General features: G+C 43.7%; 1 protein-coding gene across 8 annotated transcripts in view; it reads right to left on the bottom strand.

Moving 5' to 3' along the window:
- Nucleotides 1-27148, bottom strand: part of tns1b (tensin 1b) — a 298140-nt gene that overhangs the window by 51393 nt on the left and 219599 nt on the right. For all 8 annotated transcript variants that reach the window (XM_065011831.1, XM_065011762.1, XM_065011799.1 and 5 more), the window contains 7 exons: nt 25300-25383; nt 24726-24838; nt 24570-24630; nt 22429-22504; nt 13777-13906; nt 13543-13608; nt 13205-13321 (listed from right to left, as the gene is read on the bottom strand). In XM_065011831.1, coding sequence (XP_064867903.1) covers nt 13205-13321; nt 13543-13608; nt 13777-13906; nt 22429-22504; nt 24570-24630; nt 24726-24838; nt 25300-25383 — 647 coding nt within the window. The remainder of the gene's footprint in view (nt 1-13204; nt 13322-13542; nt 13609-13776; nt 13907-22428; nt 22505-24569; nt 24631-24725; nt 24839-25299; nt 25384-27148) is intronic.

The following is a 27148-nucleotide window of genomic DNA, read 5'->3' as shown; positions in this document are numbered from 1 at the left end:
CCTCAATCAGCCTGACTAACCGGTGTCTGTATGTAGCCTCGCTACTTTTATAGCCTCGCTACTGTATATAGCCTGTCTTTTTACTGTTGTTTTATTTCTTTGCCTACCTATTGTTCACCTAATACCTTTTTTTGGCGCACGTGACAAATACATTTTGATTTGACATTTGCCTCCCCTAAAGGCCTAGCTACAGGCTAGTCGGTGAAAGCTAAAATACCTTAGCTAGCCGTGGGATTGTTTTTGAGTTGAGTTTCACAGGGTAACATTGATTGCAGTGATTGAAGAGTAATGAAATTTATTTTATTTTACCATACTGTGTTTTGTATTTCAGAGAAAGTATTTTGTAAGAGGTGCCGGTACTCAAGTAGTAGAAAATATTTGGTGATAAACCACTGCTTTGAAGTGACCTGCAGGGTTGAGGCCCTGAAAGGGAAGACACTAGCCTTGAGAACATCTAACAAGCAGAAGAGCAGCTGTTAGCCTGTTGGCTGAAGCTCTGGGTCATGTTCAGATAGAAATTTCACAAATAGAGTGGACATGATGCCTTACTCCACAGATTAGAGAGGCATGTCTGATCTACACAATATATTTCTATCTGAACTAGTATTCACAGCGTTGTGCTCTATTGAACACAGCCTTGGTCAAGGTCAGTCAGTCAGTGGACATGACTTGATACCCAGCTAGCACATTTGGTTCCTTGGAAGTTGTGGGAACATATGTTTTTGGTTTCCCATTGGTTCTGGGAAGGAAGTCATACGTTTCCTGACCGGTAAAACTGAATGTATGGGAATGTTAATGTTTAGGTTGCAAGGAAGTTCTGAGAATATTTTACTATGGTTCTCTGAAAGTTTTCTTGGGAGGTTTTATTAACATTTTGAGAACGGAAATTATAGGTTAATTTAAGGTAATTAAATAACGCTCTGTGAGCATTTTCAATAAGACCTGCAGAAAAAGTTATGCTGAAATACGATGTTTCTTAAAAAATTCCTATGGATAGCCCCGTTTTTTTTTCAATTTTCGCCTAAATGACATACCCAAATCTAACTGCCTGTAGCTCAAGCCCAGAAGCAAGGATATGCATATTGTTGGTACCATTTGAAAGGAAGAGTTCGGTCTGCTTCGGTCTGCGCTTCGGTCTGCTTCGGTCTGCAGGTTGTATAACTTTTCATTACATTTCATTACAGTACAACGGTTTGATTTGTCTAATCTTAGCAATTTCTTCTTAGCTAGCTACATAGCCGTCTTTGTATCAAAGATAATTGCGTAATTATCGTATTTCGTCGTCCTCCTATCTGCCCAGCAGCTAGCCAGCTAGCAAACGTTCACCGTCTACCGTAGCACTGTAGTAACTATCACACTCAACTGAACGACTTGATTAGTGTAGTGTTAGCTAGCTACATAGTTGTCTTTGCTGTCTTCGTATCCAAGATAATTGTGTAGTTTAGAGTGTGTAGTCTTAGAGTGATAATTGCGTAATTATCGTATTTCGTCGTCCTCCTATCTGCCCAGCAGCTAGCCAGCTAGCAAACGTTCACCGTCTACCGTAGCACTGTAGTAACTATCACACTCAACTGAACGACTTGATTAGTGTAGTGTTAGCTAGCTACATAGTTGTCTTTGCTGTCTTCGTATCCAAGATAATTGTGTAGTTTAGAGTGTGTAGTCTTAGAGCGATTATCTTAATTTACCGAGGTTAGCTAGCCAGCTATTTGTCGTCCTTAACGTAGGAGTCACTCCTAGCTAGCCAACAGCTAGCCAACGTCTACTGAATAGAACTTTCGCATTCCGGTCGCATTCCGTTTCGCTCCACAGGTAGTATCACATTTTCATTTCATTTCATTACAGTCCCAGCGGTGTGATTTGTTTGATCGTAGCTAGCTACATAGCTAGCTACATAGCCGTCTTTGTTTCAAAGATAATTGTGTAGTCTAGAGCGATTTTCTAGATTAGCTAGCCAGCTATTGTCGTTCTTTTAACGCAACGTAACGTAATCAACACTGCTAGCTAGCCAGCTAGCCCCCGAATAGCAGCATTGTAGAAACTTTACACTCAACGGAACGACTTGATTAGTGTAGTGTCAACAACGCAGCCACTGCCAGCTAGCCTACAAAGTCAACAACACAGCCACTGCCAGCTAGCCTACCTCAGCAGTACTGTATCATTTTAATCATTTTAGTCAATTAGATTCTTGCTACGTAAGCTTAACTTTCTGAACATTCGAGACGTGTAGTCCACTTGTCATTCCAATCTCCTTTGCATTAGCGTAGCCTCTTCTCTAGCCTGTCAACTATGTGTCTGTCTATCCCTGTTCTCTCCTCTCTGCACAGACCATACAAACGCTCCACACCGCGTGGCCGCGGCCACCCTAATCTGGTGGTCCCAGCGCGCACGACCCACGTGGAGTTCCAGGTCTCCGGTAGCCTCTGGAACTGCCGATCTGCGGCCAACAAGGCAGAGTTCATCTCAGCCTATGCCTCCCTCCAGTCCCTCGACTTCTTGGCACTGACGGAAACATGGATCACCACAGACAACACCGCTACTCCTACTGCTCTCTCTTCGTCCGCCCACGTGTTCTCGCACACCCTGAGAGCTTCTGGTCAGCGGGGTGGTGGCACCGGGATCCTCATCTCTCCCAAGTGGTCATTCTCTCTTTCTCCCCTTACCCATCTGTCTATCGCCTCCTTTGAATTCCATGCTGTCACAGTTACCAGCCCTTTCAAGCTTAACATCCTTATCGTTTATCGCCCTCCAGGTTCCCTCGGAGAGTTCATCAATGAGCTTGATGCCTTGATAAGCTCCTTTCCTGAGGACGGCTCACCTCTCACAGTTCTGGGCGACTTTAACCTCCCACGTCTACCTTTGACTCATTCCTCTCTGCCTCCTCCTTTCCACTCCTCTCCTCTTTTGACCTCACCCTCTCACCTTCCCCCTACTCACAAGGCAGGCAATACGCTCGACCTCATCTTTACTAGATGCTGTTCTTCCACTAACCTCATTGCAACTCCCCTCCAAGTCTCCGACCACTACCTTGTATCCTTTTCCCTCTCGCTCTCATCCAACACTTCCCACACTGCCCCTACTCGGATGGTATCGCGCCGTCCCAACCTTCGCTCTCTCTCCCCCGCTACTCTCTCCTCTTCCATCCTATCATCTCTTCCCTCTGCTCAAACCTTCTCCAACCTATCTCCTGATTCTGCCTCCTCAACCCTCCTCTCCTCCCTTTCTGCATCCTTTGACTCTCTATGTCCCCTATCCTCCAGGCCGGCTCGGTCCTCCCCTCCCGCTCCGTGGCTCGACGACTCATTGCGAGCTCACAGAACAGGGCTCCGGGCAGCCGAGCGGAAATGGAGGAAAACTCGCCTCCCTGCGGACCTGGCATCCTTTCACTCCCTCCTCTCTACATTTTCCTCCTCTGTCTCTGCTGCTTAAGCCACTTTCTACCACTCTAAATTCCAAGCATCTGCCTCTAACCCTAGGAAGCTCTTTTCCACCTTCTCCTCCCTCCTGAATCCTCCTCCCCCTCCCCCTCCTCCCTCTCTGCAGATGACTTCGTCAACCATTTTGAAAAGAAGGTCGACGACATCCGATCCTCGTTTGCTAAGTCAAACGACACCGCTGGTTCTGCTCACACTGCCCTACCCTGTGCTCTGACCTCTTTCTCCCCTCTCTCTCCAGATGACATCTCGCGTCTTGTGACGGCCGGCCGCCCAACAACCTGCCCGCTTGACCCTATCCCCTCCTCTCTTCTCCAGACCATTTCCGGTGACCTTCTCCCTTACCTCACCTCGCTCATCAACTCATCCCTGACCGCTGGCTACGTCCCTCCAGTCTTCAAGAGAGCGAGAGTTGCACCCCTTCTGAAAAAACCTACACTCGATCCCTCCGATGTCAACAACTACAGACCAGTATCCCTTCTTTCTTTCCTCTCCAAAACTCTTGAACGTGCCGTCCTTGGCCAGCTCTCCCGCTATCTCTCTCAGAATGACCTTCTTGATCCAAATCAGTCAGGTTTCAAGACTAGTCATTCAACTGAGACTGCTCTTCTCTGTATCACGGAGGCACTCCGCACTGCTAAAGCTAACTCTCTCTCCTCTGCTCTCATCCTTCTAGACCTATCGGCTGCCTTCGATACTGTGAACCATCAGATCCTCCTCTCCACCCTCTCCGAGTTGGGCATCTCGGCGCGGCCCATGCTTGGATTGCGTCCTACCTGACAGGTCGCTCCTACCAGGTGGCGTGGCGAGAATCTGTCTCCTCACCACGCGCTCTCACCACTGGTGTCCCCCAGGGCTCTGTTCTAGGCCCTCTCCTATTCTCGCTATACACCAAGTCACTTGGCTCTGTCATAACCTCACATGGTCTCTCCTATCATTGCTATGCAGACGACACACAATTAATCTTCTCCTTTCCCCCCTCTGATGACCAGGTGGCGAATCGCATCTCTGCATGTCTGGCAGACATATCAGTGTGGATGACGGATCACCACCTCAAGCTGAACCTCGGCAAGACGGAGCTGCTCTTCCTCCCGGGGAAGGACTGCCCATTCCATGATCTCGCCATCACGGTTGACAACTCCATCGTGTCCTCCTCCCAGAGCGCTAAGAACCTTGGCATGATCCTGGACAACACCCTGTCATTCTCAACTAACATCAAGGCGGTGGCCCGTTCCTGTAGGTTCATGCTCTACAACATCCGCAGAGTACGACCCTGCCTCACACAGGAAGCGGCGCAGGTCCTAATCCAGGCACTTGTCATCTCCCGTCTGGATTACTGCAACTCGCTGTTGGCTGGGCTCCCTGCCTGTGCCATTAAACCCCTACAACTCATCCAGAACGCCGCAGCCCGTCTGGTGTTCAACCTTCCCAAGTTCTCTCACGTCACCCCGCTCCTCCGCTCTCTCCACTGGCTTCCAGTTGAAGCTCGCATCCGCTACAAGACCATGGTGCTTGCCTACGGAGCTGTGAGGGGAACGACACCTCAGTACCTCCTCCACCTCTGATCAGGCCCTACACCCAAACAAGGGCACTGCGTTCATCCACCTCTGGCCTGCTCGCCTCCCTACCACTGAGGAAGTACAGTTCCCGCTCAGCCCAGTCAAAACTGTTCGCTGCTCTGGCCCCCCAATGGTGGAACAAACTCCCCCACGACGCCAGGACAGCGGAGTCAATCACCACCTTCCGGAGACACCTGAAACCCCACCTCTTTAAGGAATACCTAGGATAGGATAAAGTAATCCTTCTCACCCCCCTTAAAAGACTTAGATGCACTATTGTAAAGTGGCTGTTCCACTGGATGTCATAAGGTGAAAGCACCAATTTGTAAGTCGCTCTGGATAAGAGCGTCTGCTAAATGACTTAAATGTAAATGTAAATGTAAGAGTGACTGTAGGAGAATATGATTTGGAAGAAGAAAATACAAAGAAAAAACCAACAGGTCTTTTTCTACCACCATCTTTGAAATGCAAGAGAAAGGTCATAGTAATAGCCATCACTCTGGTTGTACTTCTTATAGTGTCCACAAGATGGGAGCAGTGTATGTGCAAAGTTTCAGATGGATAAATTGAAAAATTTGTGAACAACAAGACTTTTTGTGTCAAGTCCCCAGGTACATTTGGGCAAATCGTGAATGAGACATTAGCATTCATATTCCATTTTTCTGCAATAATATAGTGAAATCTGTATACTTGGACATTGATTTAGCTTTCCAAGTATAAGTAGCCATATTATAAGTTCGACATTTGCAAAACAACCAGTTTCATAGACTTCAAAACTCTGTGTCCAAAAGGAAAAGGCATGCTGTCGAAGGTTAGCGAAAAGGCATGCTGAAAAGGTTAGCGCCTATATTTTGCAACTGAGACGGGGTTTCCAGATACTCCCGTAAAGCCCAGCTCATTAGCTATCTAACTGGCTTTGTGTGACCCAGATTGGTGCTTATTTGACGAAGATACAGACCTTCAAGTGATGGCCGTCCGCGTCATCGGCGTGTCATGAAGGTGTCGCTCTCTGACTAAATATGGTGTCCTATAGGATATACTACAACCCTAATGAAATAGTGAAGTCTTGTTACCTTCTAGGATCTCTGAATGTGATTTGACTAGTTCAAACAGCGTTTAGGGTGAGATATTCACAGATTTCTTTCTTTGCAAATTCAACGAGTGGAAATACAAAATCGATTGCATGTGCTATTTGGACCTTTTTAGGATATGATCAAGAATTTATTTTAACAAAACGATACTTCATGATATCTCTGGGACACTTTGGATGATAAATCAGAGCAAGATTTCACCTTCAGTGGTGAATTTATCATACCTATCCCATTGAAAAAAATGTTTTGTTAGGATCTCTCCTCAAATAATAGCATGGCATTTTATTGCAGTAATAGCTACTGTAAATTGGACAGTGTAGTTATATTAACAAGAATTTAAGCTTTCAGACGATATGAGACACTTCTATGTACCGACATTTGTTGTTACTCGAAAATGTGTCCTGTTGATGGAACGCGGATACGTTTTTCTTAAGGTTCTCTGAATGTTCTGACTAAATAGAAGCATGAGGAACACTGTAGAAAACGTTATGCTGAAGTACTGGAATTCCCACCTAAGAAACATTCGGTTCTCATAATGTTATGTGTTACCTGGGTAACCTGCACCATTCCCAGAACGTTGTGGGAAGGATGTTTCCGCAAAATAACCATAGGACAACCACGCTCTCACCAATCTCTAATAAACATATGGTTCTCAGAATGTTATGTGCTAGTTGGGTAGCCTATTCCGTTTAGTACCCTCATGTGTCTATCCCAAGGTTGGGCCAACCCTTTACCCCTAGGAAAAGGTTTCGGTCCTGGGGCCCCCCTGGGTGCACGTTTTGGCTTTTGCATGATTCAAATAATGCCCTCAAAGCCGGTGTTTGGAGGATATATTGGCACGGTTTGCCGGCCCTAGATGTACCAATATATCCTCCAAACACCCTGGCTTCGAGGGCATTATAACTTTAATACCACGGGTTACCAACATAATCATATTGATTGACATATTTTCATTAAAACACGTTATTTTGATGAATTTATTCATACTATTTAATCCTTCCACAAGATATAGTTCCGACACAAATCTATGGTTGCTAACTAGCCGGCTGGTCGTTCCTTCTATTTGTTCGGTTACCAGAGGCAAGACCCAGTCGTTCAGATGTTTTGTTCTGTATCTATGGATGAGACCCAGTCGTTTGTTCTAAATGTTCCATTGCCATACTGGCTAACAAAGTTCTTATCATTTGCTTGCTAGCTAGCCAACTACTGGCTAACATACGGTAATGTCAAACGGTGCAGACAGATAAACAACAGTATCTGCCTTTGCATTTGTTTTAGCTGTTTTCTAGTGACATTTATTTGCATACGTCTATAACAAAGAGCTAATGAAGCGCGATCTCGCCTGGCATAGAAAATGTGCTCACTTATCAGGACACTTGTTCAGAGGAGCTAACCAACAACACAGCTAACAGAATAACTTCAAACTGTAGCTGGAAAGACTGCAAACTAGCTGTACTTAATTTTGTTTTACCTTTTTCAATCGACATTTCTTTGTATATATCCATAAAAATGATGCCAGCTGATTCATGCTGTCTGTCTAGTTCCGACCTCTACGTTCATTACTATGGGACAGCTGGAGATCGAATTTGAATTTTGAAACAATGTTACAAATGTCGGAGAGACAGACAGCAAGATTTATACAAATATCCACTGTTGAAAAGTAAATGTTAGTCTAAAAGAAATGTGAGATAATGTCTAGATGCTTTTTATAGTGGAGATCAAGTTTAGAACTTGCCTGGATGGCTGATTAGACAGTGAATTGCAGAGTCAGATGGAACAGAGTAAAGAGGCATTTTAACGTCACAGATTTAGCCGGTGGTAACTTGTGGAATAGACTCCGGCTGGAATGTGCTTTTAACCAATCAGCATCCAGGATTAGACCCGCCCATTGTATAAGATGTGTACATGCCACAGTATCCCATCTTAGATCATCCTAGATTTCTCATAACCGGAATACAAATCTTTTCAGGTTATTGTAAATGGGATATGTCTATATGAGTCAACTCCAAAAAAAGAATACTTGAGTATCCCGAATAATAACAGGATATTGGTGTGCATGTAAAACATGGTCAATGAGCTCATTTTCAATGGCCTACCCTTACACCCATCTGGCAGTTTTAAGTCATAGGCTTGGGGATACAATGGGCACGACAGATGATGTCTTACATCCTCAGAATGGAATGAATAGTTATTGTGCTGAATGAGTGTGTGTGCGCGTGTGCACGGACAGATGGACACAAGCACGCAAACACACACACACACACACACACACACACACACACACACACACACACACACACACACACACACACACACACACACACACACACAAGCTGCAAGAGGAGAGCTGGACCCCTCTTATATTTCTGTGACACCTATTTAAAGCTGTAGATGGGTGTGACGGTGTGAGGGGATGGACATTTTATGGCCAGAGTGATAAAGAAGATAGTCATGGGCATGACCTCTGCCCTCCCATTTATCCAGAGGACCAAGAAAAGGAACCTGGGAAAACATGATGGAATGCTACGAGAAAGGGCCAGAAACTGAACAAAAAACTATTTCAGAGCTCAGTACTGAGTTATCTTGGATGATCAGTAATAATGATCACACACTGAAAAAACAGAAATCTATAGATCCCCTAGCAGTCTGTCACATGTGTATTTCTGTTCCATATGATTCTATATGAATCAGCAGTAATACTGTGACAGGTATTATATCCAAATGTATAATTCAGAGACAAACGACTAGAAAATGAATATCAAACTTGATTGATTAATTGATTGATTGACATATTCGCAACAAGTGATTGGAGAATCACAAATTCTGTCTCCAATAGGCAGTGTGAGAGAATATTTTGAAGACTGCTGAAAGAAGACAATAACAACAACCCTATCACACCCACAGGATGCAGCGCTTCCATTTTGGGCCGTATGCAAGTATCAGTTTGGTCAGAGAGTGACCATCACTCCAGGATTAGGAATATCAGGAATGTTATGTTGCCTGTTGCTACACCCCAGAATGTCTCACCCTGGGAATCCTGAAGAGCTGGACATGTTTAACTATTCTTGTGGGGAATAGTTAAATAGTTAAGTCCCCACAAGAATAGTACAAAAACAAGAAATGGACCAACTGCGGACATTTTGTTGGTTCCCACAAGGTCAAATACTATTTATAGGGTGTTCAGGGTTAAAGTTAGAATTAGTGTGAGTGTTAGAATTAGGTTTAGGGTTAGTTTTAGCGTTAGAAGCTAGGCTTAGGTTTCAGGTTAGGTTTAGGTTTAGGGAAAATAGGATTTTGAATGGGACTGAATTGTGTGTCCCCACAAGGTTAGCTGTACAAGACTGTGTGTGTGTGTGTGTGTGTGTGTGTGTGTGTGTGTGCGTGTGTGCTCCTGTTGTTTCATAGTCCACCAGAAATACCAGAGGAGTGTAAATGTAACTGAAGACACATCTTAGACATGACTCCATAGCCATGCCTTTGAGTGACTGCCTGTTTACAAGGCTTGTTAAGGTAACAACCTGCCTGCACCGTGGCATAGATTCTATAAGTCTCTGGAACTCTATGGGAGGGATGCGACACCATTCTTCCATGAGTAATTCCATAATTCTGTGTTTTGTTGATGATGGTGGAATCCGCAGTCTCAGGTGCCGCTCCAGTATCTCCCATAAGTGTTCAATTGGGTTGGCATATGGTATACATTGTTTTCATGCTCATGAAACCATTCAGTGACCACTCATGCCCTGTGGATGGGGGCATTGTCATCCTATAGCCATAGCCATGGTAGCCAAAATAATGGCCTGCCCAGCATTTTTATACATGATCTTAATCATGATGGGATGTTAATTGCGTAATTAACTAAGGAACCAATATACATTTACTCAAGTGTTTCCTTTATTTTGGCAGTTACCTGTATCTTATCAATGTCCCCCGAAAGGCAAAGAACAGCAAAAAATAGCCAAGGATTAGAGAGGGTAAGACCATCTTATCCACTAGATAAACAGACTCTTGGAACTTGGTTCTGGTCATTGTTTACCAACAGGTAACATATCTAGATCTCACACAACTGGAACCTAAGCATAAACCTCAGGTTTGGAGGGGCATTTCAATTTCAACAGAATTTACTGATTTATGTAGAAGGCAATTACTTCAATAGATGGCTTGCATGACACAAGTCCTCTGTGACCTGGGGTTGACCTGCCTAGTCCTGGAGATTAGAGAGATGAACGTGTGTGAATGTCTCTCAATTCCATTAAGGCTTTGACAGAATATCTATTTTCTCCCTCCCTCCCTCCTCCTTTCTTTCAAGCACACAGCAAACACCAAATGACACACAGCAGACTATGAAGGAGTAGACAAAAACAGCCTTTTGTTTTGTGTGTGTGAGTGTGTGTGCATGTGTGTGTGAGTGTCTGTGAGTTTGGGACAACAGTACGTCTTGATGCTTGAGATTATAGTGGGGTTGGCTTGTGTGTATGTGTGGCCATACATGCTTGGTTAACTTCTGAATGTCCCTCCTGGTCATTTGAAATTAGAAAGAAACATGGAGTGTGGGGGCGTTAAGAGCCAAAGTCATTAACACCTCCTGGACTCAGACTTTACAACAGGCAGGGGAGTGTTGTGTGGGGGAGTAAGTGAGTGTGTGTGTGTTTGTGTCCTGGCTGTAGACAATTAGGGCCGATTTCAAGTTTTCATAACAATCGGTAATCTGCCTTTTTGGACGCCGATTCTGGCCGAATACATTGCAATCCATGAGGAAACTGCGAAGCAGGCTGCCCACTTGTTACACGAGTGCAGTGTCAAAAGGACCTTGTGGCTGCAAGGAGACAAAGTAAGTTGCTAGCTAGCATTAAACTTATCTTATAAAAAACAATCAATCTTAACATAATCACTAGTTAACTACACATGGTTGATGATATTACTAGGTTAACTAGCTTGTCCTGCGTTGCATATAGTCAATGCGGTGCCTGTTCATTTATCATCGAATCACAGCCTACTTCAACTTTACCAAAAGGGTGATGATTTAACAAAAGCGCATTCGCGAAAAAAGGACACTCGTTGCACAAATGTACCAAACCTTAAACATCAATGCCTTTCTTAAAATCAATACAAAGAAGTATATATTTTTAAACCTGCATATTTAGTTAAATGAAATTCATGTTAGCAGGCAATATTAACTAAGGAAATTGTGTCACTTCTCTTACGTTCAGTGCAAGCAGAGTCAGGGTATATGCAACAGTTTGGGCCGCCTGGCTCGTTGCGAACTGTGAACTAATTTGGCAGAATATTACATAACTATGACATAACGTTGAAGGTTGTGCAATGTAACAGCAATATTTAGACTTACATGCTGACAGGACACGTCACATGCTCGAGCGTCGCAAAATAAATGTAGAAATCCATGTTATTCAATTATTGCACCCACACTGCTCTCGTGCGCCAACGAGCGTCTGCGATGCCAAGGGCAAAAATAGAACTCCTTTCTATTTCTGACGCAGATCGCGCTGAAAGTCCTGCCTCTTCCATCTCCTCATTGGTTTATAGAAGCAGGTACCCACGTGTCATCTCCTCATTGGTTCTATCCACGTGGGTGATTGAAAGACGAACTGTTTTGCCGGTAGTCATGGTAATACTGTGAAAGTTTAGAAGCCATTCACCATATAAGTTCAAAGATGAAAAAGCCTGGAAGGAGGAGAGATGACTAGAAACAATTCAGTTAGCTGTTTTATGTGTGGTTTAATTGGTGGAGTAGAGGAGCTTGTGCATTTCAGGTAAAATAACACCCCAATGTTTATGTTCCAGGACAAATTAGCTAGCAACAGCAAGCTAGCTAAATAGGACAAATACATTTACATTTACATTTAAGTCATTTAGCAGACGCTCTTATCCAGAGCGACTTACAAATTAGCTAGCAAGTGCAAGCTAACTAGCTAAATTGCCATACATGTTTAATTATTTTCGACCTGTCCCCAAATTAATGTCATTGGTTCATTTTTTTTTGCTATTTTAACCTGTGTGTCGTGATCGCGTATGGTGTAGGGGGACAACATAAATTTATGCACGATGGCGCACGCGCGCAGCCAGTTTGGGTTCCGTGTTAGGGTTGCCACCAGATCGATAAAATACGGAACGGTTCCGTATTTCACTGAAAGAATAAACATTTCGTTTTCAAAATGATACGTTTCCGGATTTGACCATATTAATGACCAAAGGCTCGTATTTCTGTGTTTATTATATTAGAATTAAGTCTATGATTTGATGTGTGATAGAGCAGTCTGACTGAGTGGTTCTAGGCAGCAGCAGGCTCGTAAGCATTCATTCAAACAGCACTTTACTGCGTTTGCCAGCAGCTCTTAGCAATGCTTGAACCACAGCGCTGTTTATGACTTCAAGACTATCAACTCCCGAGATTAGGCTGGCAATACTAAAGTGCCCATAAGAACATCCAGTAATCAAAGGTATATGAAATATCAATGGTATAGATAGAAATAGTTGACGTGTCATATTTCCTATAATAACTACAAGCTAAAACTTCTTAACTGGGAATATTGAAGAACTGGGAATATTGAACCACAAGCTTTCATATGTTCTCATGTTCTGAGCAAGGAACTTAAAAGTTAGCTTTTTTACATGGAACATATTGCACTTTTACTTTCTTCTCCAACACTGTGTTTTTGCATTATTTAAATCAAATTGAACATGTTTCATTATTTATTTGAGACTAAATAGATTTTATTTATGTATTATATAAAGTTAAAATAAAAAAAGTGTACATTGTTCATTCAGTATTGCTGTAATTGTCATTATTACAAATATATACATTAAAAAAATCAGCCCATTAAATCGGTATCGTTTTTTGGTCCTCCAATAATCGGTATCGGTGTTGAAAAATCATAGTCGGTCGACCTCTAATTGATATGCAAGACCATCAACAATTCATATGCAAGACCATCAACATAATGTATGTGAAGGTATCCCAGTTTGTACAACAGATAGCTCTGGCCACGCAATATGATTAGTTGAGAGGAGCTTGAAGCTGTGGCAACCAAAACCATAGCATGAAAACAGTGTACATCCGGGAAAAGGGAGACCTCCAGTAAGCATGCCAAGTGTTAGTACTCACCATCCATAGTGTCCTCACAATGCTGATTGAAGTTCTCATTGGAGTCCCAGCGGATTAGAGCATCTTGGGTATTGTAGTCCACTGAGACCGTGGGCCCATTCTCCAAGTGGTCCATACCTGGGAGAAAAAAAAGACATTAAAAGAAGAGGTCAACCGTCTTAATTCAGGTGACTTCTTTCTGACAATGAATTACCAGAACATACTGTACTTTATCATTGACCAAAGCTATACTCATAACATAGGTTATGTATGTCAAGTTCAACACATTTCTCTTTTTAAATGAGCTTTCATTTGCTTGGAGAAAATGGAGGCCAAAAAAGAGAAGCAGGTATGCTTACCATGGATTTTTTCTGGTCCAAAGGAAAATACAAATTCCACCTTTCCAAAATCTGGGAATCTGTCATCTGGTTTGAGGACGAGATAAAACAAAAATGTGTTCATGTTCAAAACAAAGACAAGAGATTTCAACTTATGAATGTAATGAATGTACTGGCAAATACGGTTATCAAATAGGTTTAACAGATATTGTATGCATTATGGTTTGTTTTCTGGACATTTAGGAATGTCTTTACCCTTGAAGGTCTCGTCCAACTCGTCCTTCCCAAAGACGATTCCCAAGTCATGCACAGCGCAGGTATGGAACTGCACCCGGAATATCACATCCCGCTGTGGGCTTCTGAAGTGCTTGTGGTAACATTTCAGCTGGAGGGTACAACAAGATAAATACTGTATTAAACGAGGCCTTTCTGGTTTAAGGAACACAGATTTTTTTGGAGTTCCAAAAATAGACATTCTCAAGGCTTTCGTAGATTTCACGGTCCTCAAGTCACAAAGATCACCTAGAGACCTTAATTAACTTTCTGTTGCAGACTTCTGAGGGACTTTCACAGTCTTAAGATCACTAGCACAACTGAAAAACACTTGAAGGTGGACTCGATTTAGATTGGAGTTTTGCACTTTTGGGACTCCATTGTACCGGGCAAACCATTTTCTTCTGTCAGATGGCATCATTCTAATGTGACAAGCGTCTCCAGGAGCCAAATGTCTAGCAAATAGTGGAACTCAGACTGACACTCACTGGCTAGTGGCTACTACGACAAAACATGCTCGATCAGAATAGCAAACTTGTTCCCAGTTAACAGCTCAGTGCTAGCATGTTTGAATGACCATTAGTGTAGCTACAGTAGTTTGCCAACTTGCTGATGAAGTTGTATTGCATCAAAGTTATGGGACTGTTCTAAAAAAAAAAAATCTGCAGGTGCAGAATCTGACTCTAGTTTTTTTCATTATTGGTAAGATTAAATCTGACTCTTCGAGGATGAAAGGGGGTCACCTTGGTAACATAATGTTATGACAGTGTATTGTAGCCAGACTACATTTTTTTTAATCTATAGTGTCTGCGAGTTATTAGACAGATCAGTGCAGACGGCCATCTGACGTAAGATAATGTTGGGCAAACTAAATCCAGAGCAGGACCCAAGTCTGCAAGCTACATGTCATTGTGAAATACCTGTGGATAACATACCAGCTAGATTCACAGCACAATCCTTTTTCAGGGAATTTGGCAGTGTGCTAGAGAAAGCAGTTTTGTTTTTATATATAGCCCTGTAAATGTATGGCTTGCCTTCCCAAACAAAAGCACTATTATCCAGACCATTGCTATCCACACAAGAGCCTTTTAAAGCCTTGTAAACCCTACACAGGAAACTCTTCACTCTCTACCCCACTGTGATTCACCCTGGCTACGGGTTGGCCAGAACATTTACAAGGACCTCACATTTACAGGTATACAAGGAATATTTAGCTTTTGTGCTTGGCTCAAACGAAACACTGCAGAAACAACTGTGGCAGAGCTGGGCTTGGAAACTGGAGGAAGCGTACTGAACACCTTTAAGGGTATACAGCCTGAAGAACACTTCCATTTGTCTGGAATTATTGTTTATTTAGCCTCATAACCCTGATAAGATAAGTGTCATGTTCATTAGGCACAAATGGAGAAAAAAATGAGGGAGGGACAACAAAGACTTGTCCAATTTGGTTTTCAGTTGCAAAACATTCAAAAACCCTTTCCATTGCATGGCCTAATCAATGTCCATGATTACTTAACTTACTTTGAGACATTGTTGGCCATAGACAGCCACTGTTCATCATGGAATAATATGCTTTGGTGTAAATGTTACACGTCTAGTCTGGTTAAACCAAGCTGAATGCTGCACTCGACATAAGTGAAGTGAAACCATGATGAGCACAGGGTTCAGTCTGGTTATTGTCCTAGACACATGACGGAAACAGTCACTTCCCTGGACAAGCCTTCCTTCGCTGTAATTAAGGCTATTGGGTTGAGGTTGGAGGAACTAAAAAAAGAGCAGGATTTTATTTGCAGAGACAGAAGCAAAACAAACAACTCTAGATGAGGAAAGTGGGGGAACTGAGCCAAATGGCCTGTGGCTTCATGAGATATGTATACCTCCCATTGGGGGTCTATTTAAGGGGGGGGGGGGGTACCATACTAGTGAGCCAAGTTTGAGGAGAAGCAGAAGAAAAACACAATGACAAACTGATTCCGACTGCCCTTCAAGATGAAATATGTACAGTGCCTTGCAAAAGTACTCACCCCCCTTGGCATTTTTCCTATAATGTTGCATTACAACCTGTAATTGAAATGTATTTTTATCTGGATAACATGTAATTTACATACACAAAATAGTCCAAATTCGGTGAAGTGAAATTTAAAAAATGGCTGGTTTCAAAAAACAAAACAAAAATTAAAAACGGAAAAATAATTTGTGCATATGTATTCACCCCTTTGCTAGTAAACCCTTAAATAAGATCTGGTGTAACCAATTACCTTCAGAAGTCACATAATTAGTTAAATAAAGTCCACCTGTGTGCAATCTAAGTGTCACATGATCTCAATATATACACCTGTTCTGAAAGGCCCCAGCGTCTGCAACACCACTAAGCAAGGGGCACCACCAAGCAAGCGGCACCACCAAGCATGCGGCACCATGAAGACCAAGGAGCTCTCTAAACAGGTCATGGACGAAGTTGTGGAGAAGTACAGATCAGGGTTGGGTTATAAAAAGATATCAGAAACTTTGAACATCCCACAGAGCACCATTAAATCCATTATTATAAAATGGAAAGAATATGGCACGACAATAAACATGCCAAAGGAGGCCGCCCACCAAAACTCACAGACCAGGCAAGGATGGCATTAATCAGAGAGGCAACAAAGAGACCAAAGATAACCCTAAAGGAGCTGCAAAGCTCCACAGTGGAGATTCGAGTATCTGTCCATCGGAACACTTAAAGCCGTGACTCCACAGAGCTGGGCTTTACGGAAGAGTGGCCAGAAAAAAGCCATTGCTTAAAGAAAAAATAAGCAAACACCTTTGGTGTTCGCCAAAAGGCATGTGGGAGACTCCCAAACATATGGAAGAAGGTACTTTGGTCAGATGAGACTAAAATTGAGCTTTTTGGCCATCAAGGAAAACGCTATGTCTGGCACAAACACAACACCTCTCATCACCCCGAGAATACCACCACCGTGAAGCATGGTGGTGGCAGCATCGTGCTGTGGGGAAATCTTTTCAGAGGCAGGGACTGGGAAACTGGTCAGAATTGAAGGAATGATGGATGCCGCTAAATACAGGGAAATTGTTGAGGGAAACCTGTTTCAGTCTTCCAGAGATTTGAGACTGGGACGGAGGTTTACCTTCCAGCAGGTCAATGACCCTAAGCATACTGTTAATGCAACACTCGAAGTGGTTTAAGGGGAATCATTTAAATGTCTTGGAATGGCCAAGTCAAAGCCCAGACCTCAATCCAATTGAGAATCTATGGTATGACTTAAAGAATGCTGTACACCAGCAGAACCCATCCAACTTGAAGGAGTTGGAGCAGTTCTGCCCTGAATGATGGGTAAAAATCCCAGTGGCTAGATGTGTCCAGCTTATAGAGACATACCCCAAGAGACTTGCAGCTGTAATTGCTGCAAAAGATGACTCGACAAAGTATTGACTTTGGAGGGGGGGGGGGGGGGGTGAATAGTTATGCACGCTCAAGTTTTCCGTTTTGTCTTATATCTTGTTTGTTTCACAATAAAACATATTTTGCATCTTCAAAATGGTAGGCATGTTGTGTGAATCAAATGTTAAAAAAACATTAAAAATATATTTTAATTCCAAGTTGTAAGGATACAACATAGGAAAAATGCCAAGGGTGGTGAATACTTTTGCAAGCCACTGTACAATACCCCATAATGACCCCATATTTTTATTTATATAAAAAAAAAATACATTTACATAAGTATTCAGACACTTTACTCAGTACTTTGTTGAAGAAACTTTGGCAGCGATTACAAATTCAAGTCTTCTTGTGTTTGATGCTACAAGTTTGGCACACATGTATTTGGGGAGTTTCTCACATTCTTCTCTGCAGATCCTCTCAAACTCTGTCAGGTTGGATGGGGCGCGATGCTGCACAGCTATTTTCAGGTCTCTCCAGAGATGTTAGATCGGGTTCCAGTCCGGGTCTGGCTGGGCCACTCAAAGACTTCTCCATTCCTGCATTGTCTTGGCTGTGTGTTTATGGTCATTGTCCTGTTGGGAGGTGAACCTTCGTCCCAGTCTGAGGTCCTGAATGCTCCGGAGCAGGTTTTCATCAAGGATCTCTCTGTACCTTGCTCCATTCATCTTTCCCTCGATCCTGACTAGTCTCCCAGTCCCTGCTGCTGAAAAACATCCCCACAGCATGATGCTGCCACCACCATGCTTCACCGTAGGGATGGTGCCAGGTTTCCTCCAGATGTGACGCTTGGCATTCAAGCCAAAGAGTTCAATCTTGGTTTCATCAGACCAGAGAATCGTGTTTCTCATGGTCTGAGAGTATAACCCTAACTCCAAGCGAGCTGTCATGTGCCTTTTACTGAGAAGGGTCTTCCGTCTGGCCACTTTACCATAACGGCCTGATTGATGGAGTGCTGCAGAGATGGTTGTCCTTCTGGCAGGTTCTCCCATCTCCACAGAGGAACTCTGGAGCTCTGTCAGAGTGATCATCTGGTTCTTGGTCACCTCCATGACCAAGGCCCTTCTCCTCCACTTGCTCAGTTTGGCCAGGCGGCCAGCTCTCGGAAGAGACTTGGTGGTTCCAAACTTCTTCCATTTGTGTTGTCATGTGTTGCTGCCATGCTATGTTGTTGTCTTAGGTCTCTCTTTATAAAGTGTTGTTTTGTCTCTCTTCTCGTGATGTGTGTTTTGTTCTACATTTTTATTTAATTTATTTGTATTTTTAATCACAGCCACCGTCCCGGTAGGAGGCCTTATGCCTTTTGGTAGGCCGTCACTGTAAATAAGATTTTTTTCTTAACTGACTTGCCTAGTTTAAATAAAGTTTAAATAAAAATACAAGAAAAAAAATTATGATAAAGTCCACTGTGTTCTTGGGGACCTTCAATGCTGCAGATATGTTTTGGTACCCTTCCCCACATCTGTGCCTCGACACAATCCTGTCTCTGAGCTCTACGGACAATTCCTTCGACATCACGGCTTGGTTTTTGCGCTGAAATACAGTACACTGTCAACTGTGGGACCTTATATAGACAGGTGTGTGCCTTTCCAATTCATGTTCAATCAATTTAATTTACCACAGGTGGACACCAATCAAGTTGTAGAAACATCTCAAGGATGATCAATGGAAACAGTATGCACCTGAGCTCAATTTCGAGTCTCATAGCGAAGAATCTGAATACTTATGTAAATAAGATATTTCTGATTATTTTTATACATTTGAAAACATTTTTAAAAAACTGTTTTTGCTTTGTCTTTATGGGGTATTGTGTGTAGATTGATGATAACTTTTAAAATGTAATCCATTTAGAATAAGGCTATAATGTAACAAAATGGGAAAAAATCAAGGGGTCTGAATACTTCCTGAAGGCACTACATACTACATAGCCATAAGTATGAGGACACCTGCTCATCGAACGTCTCACTGCAAAATCAAGGACATTAACATGAAGTTGGTCCCCCTTTTGCTGCAATAACAGCCTCCACTCTTCTGGGAAGGCTTTCTACTAGATGTTGGAACATTGCTGCGGGGACTTGCTTCCATTCAGCCACAAGAGCATTAGTGAGGTCGGGCACAAATGTTGGGCAATTTGGTCTGGCTCGAAGTCGGCGTTTCAATTAATTCCAAGTTGAGGTCAGGGCTCTGTGCAGGTCAGTCAAGTTATTCCCCACCGATCTCTCGATAAACAATTTCTGTATGGATCTCATTTTGTGCCCAGGGGCATTGTCATGAAGAAACAGGAAAGGGCCTTCTCCAAACTGTAGCCACAAAGTTTACATTTTAGTCATTTAGCAGACGTTCTTATCCAGAGCAACTTACAGTAGTGACTGCATACATTTTCAAAGTTGGAAGCAGAGAATCGTCCAGAATGTCATTGTATGCTGTAGTGTTAAGATTTCCCATCACTGGAACTAAGGGGCCTAGCCCGAACCATGAAAAACAGCCCCAGACCATTAATTCCTCCTCCACCAAACTTGGCACTTTGCTTTCGGGCATGTAGTGTTCTCCTGGCATCCGCCAAACCCAGATGTGTCTATTGGTCTGCCAGATGGTGATGTGTGAGAACGTGTTTCCACTGCTCCTGAGTCCAATAGCGGCGAGCTTTACACCACCCTAGTCTACGCTTGACATTGTGCATGGTGATCCTAGGCTTGTGTAAGGCTGCTCGGCCATGGAAACCCATTTAATGAAGCTCCCAACAAACAGTTCTTGTGCTAACGTTGCTTCCAGAGTAGTAAGTGCTGCAACCGAGTACATATGGAATGCATTTCCAACAGTCTTGAAGGAGTTCCCACATTTGTGAGCACTTGCTGGCTGCTTTTCCATCACTCTGCAGGCCAATTAATCCCAAACCATCTAAATTGGGATGAGGTCAGGTGATTGTGGAGGCCAGGTAATCGGATGCAGCACTCCATCACTCTTCTTCTTGGTCAAATAGACCTTACACAGCTTGAAGGTGTATTTTGGGTCATTGTCCTGTTGAAAAATAAATGATAATCTCACAAAGCGCAAAACAGATTGGATGGCGTATCGCTGAAGAATGCTGTGGTAGCCATGCTGGTTAAGTGTGCATTTAATTCTAAATGAATCACTGACATTGTCACCAGCAAAGCACCACCATACCATCACACCTCCTCCTCCATGCTTCACGGTGGGAACCACACATGCTGAGACCATCCGTTCATCTACTCTGCGGCTCACAAAGACACAGTGGTTGGAACCAACAATCTCAAATATGGATTCATCAGACCAAAGGACAGATTTCCACAGGTCGAATGTCCATTGCTAGTGTTTTTTGGCCGACGTAAGTGTCTTCTTATTATTGGTGTCCTTTAGTAGTGGTTTCTTTGCAGCAAATCGACCATGAAGGCTTGATTCACACAGTCTCCTCTGAACAGTTTATGTCGAGATGTATCTGTTACTTGAACTCTATGAAGCATTTATTTGGGCTGTAATCTGAGGTGCAGTTAACTCTACTGAATTTATCCTCTGCAGCAGAGGTAACTCTGGGTCTTCCTTTCCTGTGTGTGTCCTCATGAGAGCCAGTTTTGTTTTAGTGGGTTTTTTGAAATTTTCCAGATTTACTGACCTTCATGTCTTTAAGTAATGATGAAACGCTGTTTCTCTTTGCTTCCTCGAGCTGTTCTTACCAAGAGTGTGCAAAGCTGTCATCAAGGCAAAGGGTGTCTACTTTGAAGAATCTCAAATATAAAATATATTTTGATTTTGTTTAACACTTTTTTGGTTAGTATAAGATTCTATATTTGTTTTTTCATAGTTTTGATGTCATCACCATTATTCTACAATGTATAAAATAGTAAAAATAAAGAAAAAGCCTGGAATGAGTAGGTGTTTCCAAATGACTGGTACTGTATGTATATATGTATTTTATATATATATATATATATATATATATATATATATATATATATATATATATATATAATGTTTTTAAGTAAAATGTTTTTGTATTTTTTTAATTAACTGAAGTGTTCCACACAAAGAGGACAATGCACAAAAACCTGGTCCTGAGTCCATCTCCATGACTACAGATGGAAAATGTAAAGTAATAAAGCATAAAAGTGTTTTCAGTCAATGTTATATTCACAGGCATCAGCATCCATTAGGGTTCCATTAGTTAGCAGATACAATGTACGCTTTAGCTGAAGCATCTGCCAAAGTATCTGTTTTGGGGCCAAGTGATATTGCCTACGGTAAGTGCTGCTTTCAAATTGCTTTGACACATATTATGTCACCAATGTGCATGCCAAATCAATCGGTGCCTTATAGAACAGGCAACTGAAGCTATATGCTTTTTATCTGTGCTAAAGACATTTTCATGGACTTGTAAGGAACATTTACAATAAAGTATTCTTATTCTTGCCTTAAAACTCGAGTGCAATTGAACTATAATATTTCCAGCATCGTTTTGAAGAGGAAGTAAGTCATTTTTACATGCTAGCAATTTGAAAGCAGCACTTACCGTAGGCAACATCACTTGGCCCCAAAACAGATACTTAAAGCGTACATTGTATCTGCTAAATAATGGAACCCTAATGGATGCTGATGCCTGTGAATATAACATTGACTGAAAACACTTTTCTGCTTTATTACTTTACTTTGTTTCATCTGTAGTCATGGAGACGGACTCATGAGCAGGTTTTCATGCATTGTGTATCAATTAATAAAAAATCATATTACTTAAAAAACATACATATATATATATATATATATATACACACTACTGTTCAAAAGTTTGGGGTCATGTCCTTGTTTTTTAAAGAAAAGCTGATTTATATCTATTAAAATAACATCAAATTGATCAGAAATACAGTGTAGACATTGTTACAGCCTGCATACTGTGTGCTATAGGGGGTAGTGGGCACATGCCAACTGTCCTTGCCTCTAGTTTTTACAGCGTTGCTGCTTTCATGAATGGGGCCTATTAAAACATTAGGGACAAACATACTGTATTTGCACATAATGTAAAGCATTTGGACTCAATGTGGTTCAAATAAATTGCATTCCCCAACAGAGGTCAATCCACTATCCTCTCATTTGAGGGGGTTAATACCTTACCATAATAAACACTCCCAAAATCCATGTACAGTACACTTCTCCATGTCACTCAGTGAAGAGCTGATGTTCCTTACCAGAATGTCCCCCTTCAGCAGCAGGCCAGGCTCAATAGTGATGCAGATGCTGGTCTGGCTGTCTCCCTGGACATTACTGTAAACACACACAGAGAGCAAAAGAAGGGTTACTCTTGTTAACACAACATCACGCCACATGATGCACATTATCATGGTCCAATTTAAAGGCAATGCTACCAAATACTAATTGAGTGTATGTAAACTTCTGGGAATGTGATGAAATAAATGAAAGCTGTGATAAATCATTCTCTCTACTATTTTTCTGACATTTCACATTCTTAAAATAAAGTGGTGATCCTAACTGACCTAAGAAAGGGAATTGTTACTAGGATTAAATGTCAGGAATTGTGAAAAACATTTTAAATGTATTTGGCTAAGGTGTATGTAAACTTCCGACTTCAACTGTATGTCTCTTTTATTTGTAGTAATACTTGGGAAAATATTTCTTACATATTAAACACGTTTTGCTGAATTCCTGGTGATTTTACAATATTTTTTTAAACCAAAAACTAAAATGTGCCTGTTGCCATCTCCTGACCTACACACGCACGTATGCACACACCACAGGAGGTTGGTGGCACCTTAATTGGAGAGAACGGACCCGTGGTAATGGCTGAAGAAAAATGAGTGGAATGGTATCAAATACATCAAAACACATGGTTTCCATGCATGACGTCCTCCCCTCAGCGGTCTCCGCTGGCACACACACACACCAGATATACAGTACATGAATATACTATACATTTTATCAATACATAGACTAGGAAGGAAGGAAATGTAAAGTGGAGGGGACCATGTAAGGAGTGCCACATGGAGTGCCCTCATTTGTCCTGCCATCTGTGGGTATGCCCTCCTGTATGCTCAAACATCTGCACAAAGCTGTATAATTCATCATTTCCTGCCTGGGTCTCTGTAGGGGTCCTTCAGCAAGGCCCTGGGGTGTCCACACACATCCAAGTCTGCTTATTTCACTGGCTCCTCCAGTTACTAATAACACTACTACTGATCATAACACCAGGCTGGAACTTAGTGGGCTGTGGCACTAGAGACTGGGGCTGGGAAACTAGAGACAGGGGCTAGTGAACTAGAGACGGGGGCTGGGGAACTAGAGACTGGGGAACTAGAGACTGGGGCTGGGGAACTAGAGACTGGGGAACTAGAGACTGGGGCTGGGGAACTAGAGACTGGGGCTGGGAGACTAGAGGCTGGGGAACTAGAGACTGGGGCTGGGGAACTAGAGACTGGGGCTGGGAAACTAGAGAATGGGGCACTAGAGACTGGGGCTGGGAAACTAGAGACGGTGGCTGGGAAACTAGAGACGGGGGCTGGGAAACTAGAGACGGGGGCTGGGAAACTAGAGGGGGGGCTGGGAAAGTAGAGACGGGGGCTGGGAAAGTAGAGACGGGCTGGGAAACTAGAGGATGGGGCACTAGAGACTGGGACTGGGAAACTAGAGACAGGGGCTGGGGAACTAGAGACAGGGGCTGGGGGCCTAGAGAATGGGGCACTAGAGACTGGGGCTGGGGAACTAGAGACTGGGGCACTAGAGACTGGGGCACTAGAGACTGGGGCTGGGGAACTAGAGAATGTGGCACTAGAGACTGGGGCTGGGAAACTAGAGACTGGGGCACTAGAGACTGGGGAACTAGAGACTGGGGAACTAGAGACTGGCGAACTAGAGACTGGGGAACTAGAGACTGGGGCTGGGAAACTAGAGACTGGGGCTGGGGAACTAGAGACTGTGGCACTAGAGACTGGGGCTGGGAAACTAGAGACTGGGGCACTAGAGACTGGGGCACTAGAGACTGGGGCACTAGAGACTGGGGAACTAGAGACTGGGGAACTAGAGACTGGGGAACTAGAGACTGGGGAACTAGAGACTGGGGAACTAGAGACTGGGGAACTAGAGACTGGGGAACTAGAGACTGGGCCCGGGAAATTAGAGACGGGCTGGGGAACTAGAGAGGCTAGCTAAACATAATAACGTGTGGCAAGCTTACAATGGATTTACCTGCGGGGGTGAATGTGTGTGTGTGTGATATTATTATCATTGAGCCATTGTAACCCTGCAGACCCAGGCATCTGGCCAGTGTTGTGTGAGTGAGAAAACAGAGACTGAAGGTGTGTGTGTGTGTACTTACTAGATCCCAGATGTGTAGACTGGCTGCATGGCTTGGTAGATCTTGAGGAAAGGGCGGCATCCTGAAAAGCCATCACAGAACATTGAGTAAAAACAAGCAGGTGTGTGTGTGTGTGTGTGTGTGTGTGTGTGTGTGTGTGTGTGTGTCAACTTTCACCTCCTTTGGACTCAAAGTTGGGGATGCCGTGCATGATGACATGGTGAAGGAACAGGGGTTTGTTGTTGATCTTGATATGTCCTGAAAGAAGACCACTGAAGTACTGTACATACCTGAGAGAGAAAGAGAGAGAGAGAGACAGACAGAGAGCGAGACAGAGAGCGAGAGAGAGAATTCAGGATTTCAATGTTTTGTTAACAGAGGAATCAGCATGCCATTGGTGTACACTGGACAGTGTGTGCATGTAAACATGTCAAGTAGATAAATGGAGATTCTATCTCTAGGTATGACCTTTGCAAAGAAAACAGCAGACGCTTACATCATACTCATTCACTTATGACTTTCAGTCTACAGATGGATCTCGACAAATTAGGATGCAAAAAAGAGGAGGCCTCCGTTGCCCCTCTAAAAAAGACAACAAACTGAAAGAAAGAGTAGGAGAGTGGTTGAGACAACAAGGTGAACTTAAACCCACTAAGATCGGGGCGTAACTCATAGAGAAAATTAAACAGGAAATGGTATTTGGGTCAAAGAGGTAGTAGAGGGGTCGGACAGGAAGTGGAGGGAAACTGACCTCTTCTGAGATGGCTGACCCACAGGAAGTACTTTGTCTTCATAGAACCTCTTCATGGCAAACCTGTCCAGGGCCTGATCAGCACTAAGCAAACAGAGACAAACATCTGGTTAGCATCCGTACCTACCCTGCCTACCGCTCAGTCATATCTTCACACCTCTTCAAAGGACTCTATTTTGATCGTGTTAAAAAAAAGAGAATGTGACCCAAATACAACCAATCCAATACAACCAATTGAGGGAAAAAAGCTGGTACTCTGAGAACATTGGACCTTTAAGTGTACTCAGTGTTGTGTTTCTTTGTACTGTATGCCATTGATGGAATTAGGGCCTGCTTTGTGGAAGAAGTCCTGAACACTGGTGCACAGTTGGAACATGTTGGGTGGGGAGGGGGAATGTGATGATCGGCGGATAACATGAATCTTGTGACTCTTCATCATCTGTTGATTTGTTGACCGCCCTACTCTGCTCTACTTGACTCTCTCTCTACCCCCTCTCACCCTTCTCTCTCGCCTCTTTCTCGCACCCCCTCTCTCACCCTTCTCTCTCTCGCCTCTTTCTCTCAGCCTTCTCTCTCTCGCTACCTCTTTCTCTCGCACCCTCTCTCTTTCTCGGCACCCTCTCTCTCTCTCGCTCTCTGTACCCCCACTCACCCTTCTCTCCCGCCTCTTTCTCGCACCCCCTCTCTAACCTCTTTCTCTCACCCTTCTCTATCGCACTCTCTCTCTCGCCTCTTTCTCTCAGCCTTCTCTCTCTCTCTCTTTCTGTCACCTTCTCACACCCTTTCTCTCTCTCACACCCTCGCTCTCTCTTTCTTTCAACCTCTCGCACCCTCTCTCTCTCTTGCACCCTCTCTCTCTCCCTCTCTCTTTCTCACACCCTCTGTCTCGCAACCTCTATCTCTCTCGCACCCTCTCTCGCACCCTCTCTCTCTCTTTATTTCTCGCACCGTCTCTCTCTCTCTCCATCTCGCACCCTCTCTTTCACCCTCTTTCTCTCTCTCGCACCTTCTCTCTCTCTTGAACCCTCTCTCTCTCGCACCCTCTCTCACTCTCGAACCTTCTCCGGCACCCTCTCTCTGACCCTCTCTCCCTCCCACCGCACCCTCTCTCTCTCGTAACCTCTCTCTCTCATAATCTCTCTCTCTTAACCTCTCGATCTCTCGTACCTCTCTCTCTCGAACCCTCTCTCGCACCCTCTCTATCTCGCACATTCTCCCTCACCCTCTCTCTCTCGCACCCTCACCCTCTCTCTCCCACACACTGTCTCTCACACCCTCCTTTCCCCTCGCACTTTCTCCCTCTCTCGCACCCTCTCACACACCCTCTCTCTCTCGCACCCTCTCTCTGACACCCTCTCTCTCTTTCGAACCCTCTCGCTATCTCGCACCCTCTCTCTCTTGCACCCTCTCTCTTTCTCGATCCCTCTCTCTCTCTCTCTCTCTCAGACCCTCTCTCTCTCTCTCTCTCTTGCACCCTCTCTCTCGCACCCTCTCTCTCTCTCACCTCTTTCTCTCACCCTTCTCTCTTGCACTCTCTGGCCTCTTTCTTTCATCATTCTCTCTCGCAACCTCTCTCTCTTCTCGCACCCTCTCTCTCTGTCTGTCACCCTCTCACACCATTTCTCTCTCTCGCACCCTCTCTCTCTCACACCCTCTCTCTCGCTTTCTCTCGCACCCTCTCTCTCGCAACCTCTCTCACACCCTCTCCCGCACCCTCTCTCTCTAGCACACTAACTCTCTATTTGACCCTCTCTCTCGCACCCTCTCTCTCGCACCTTCTCCCGCACCCTCTCTCTCTAGCACACTAACTCTCTCTTTGACGCTCTCTCACACCCTCTCTCTCTCGCAC

Source organism: Oncorhynchus nerka, linkage group LG1 (assembly GCF_034236695.1).
Source record: "Oncorhynchus nerka isolate Pitt River linkage group LG1, Oner_Uvic_2.0, whole genome shotgun sequence".
NCBI lineage: Eukaryota > Metazoa > Chordata > Actinopteri > Salmoniformes > Salmonidae > Oncorhynchus > Oncorhynchus nerka.
Note: the sequence above shows the minus strand (reverse complement) of the source record. Positions and strands in the feature narration are given on the sequence as shown.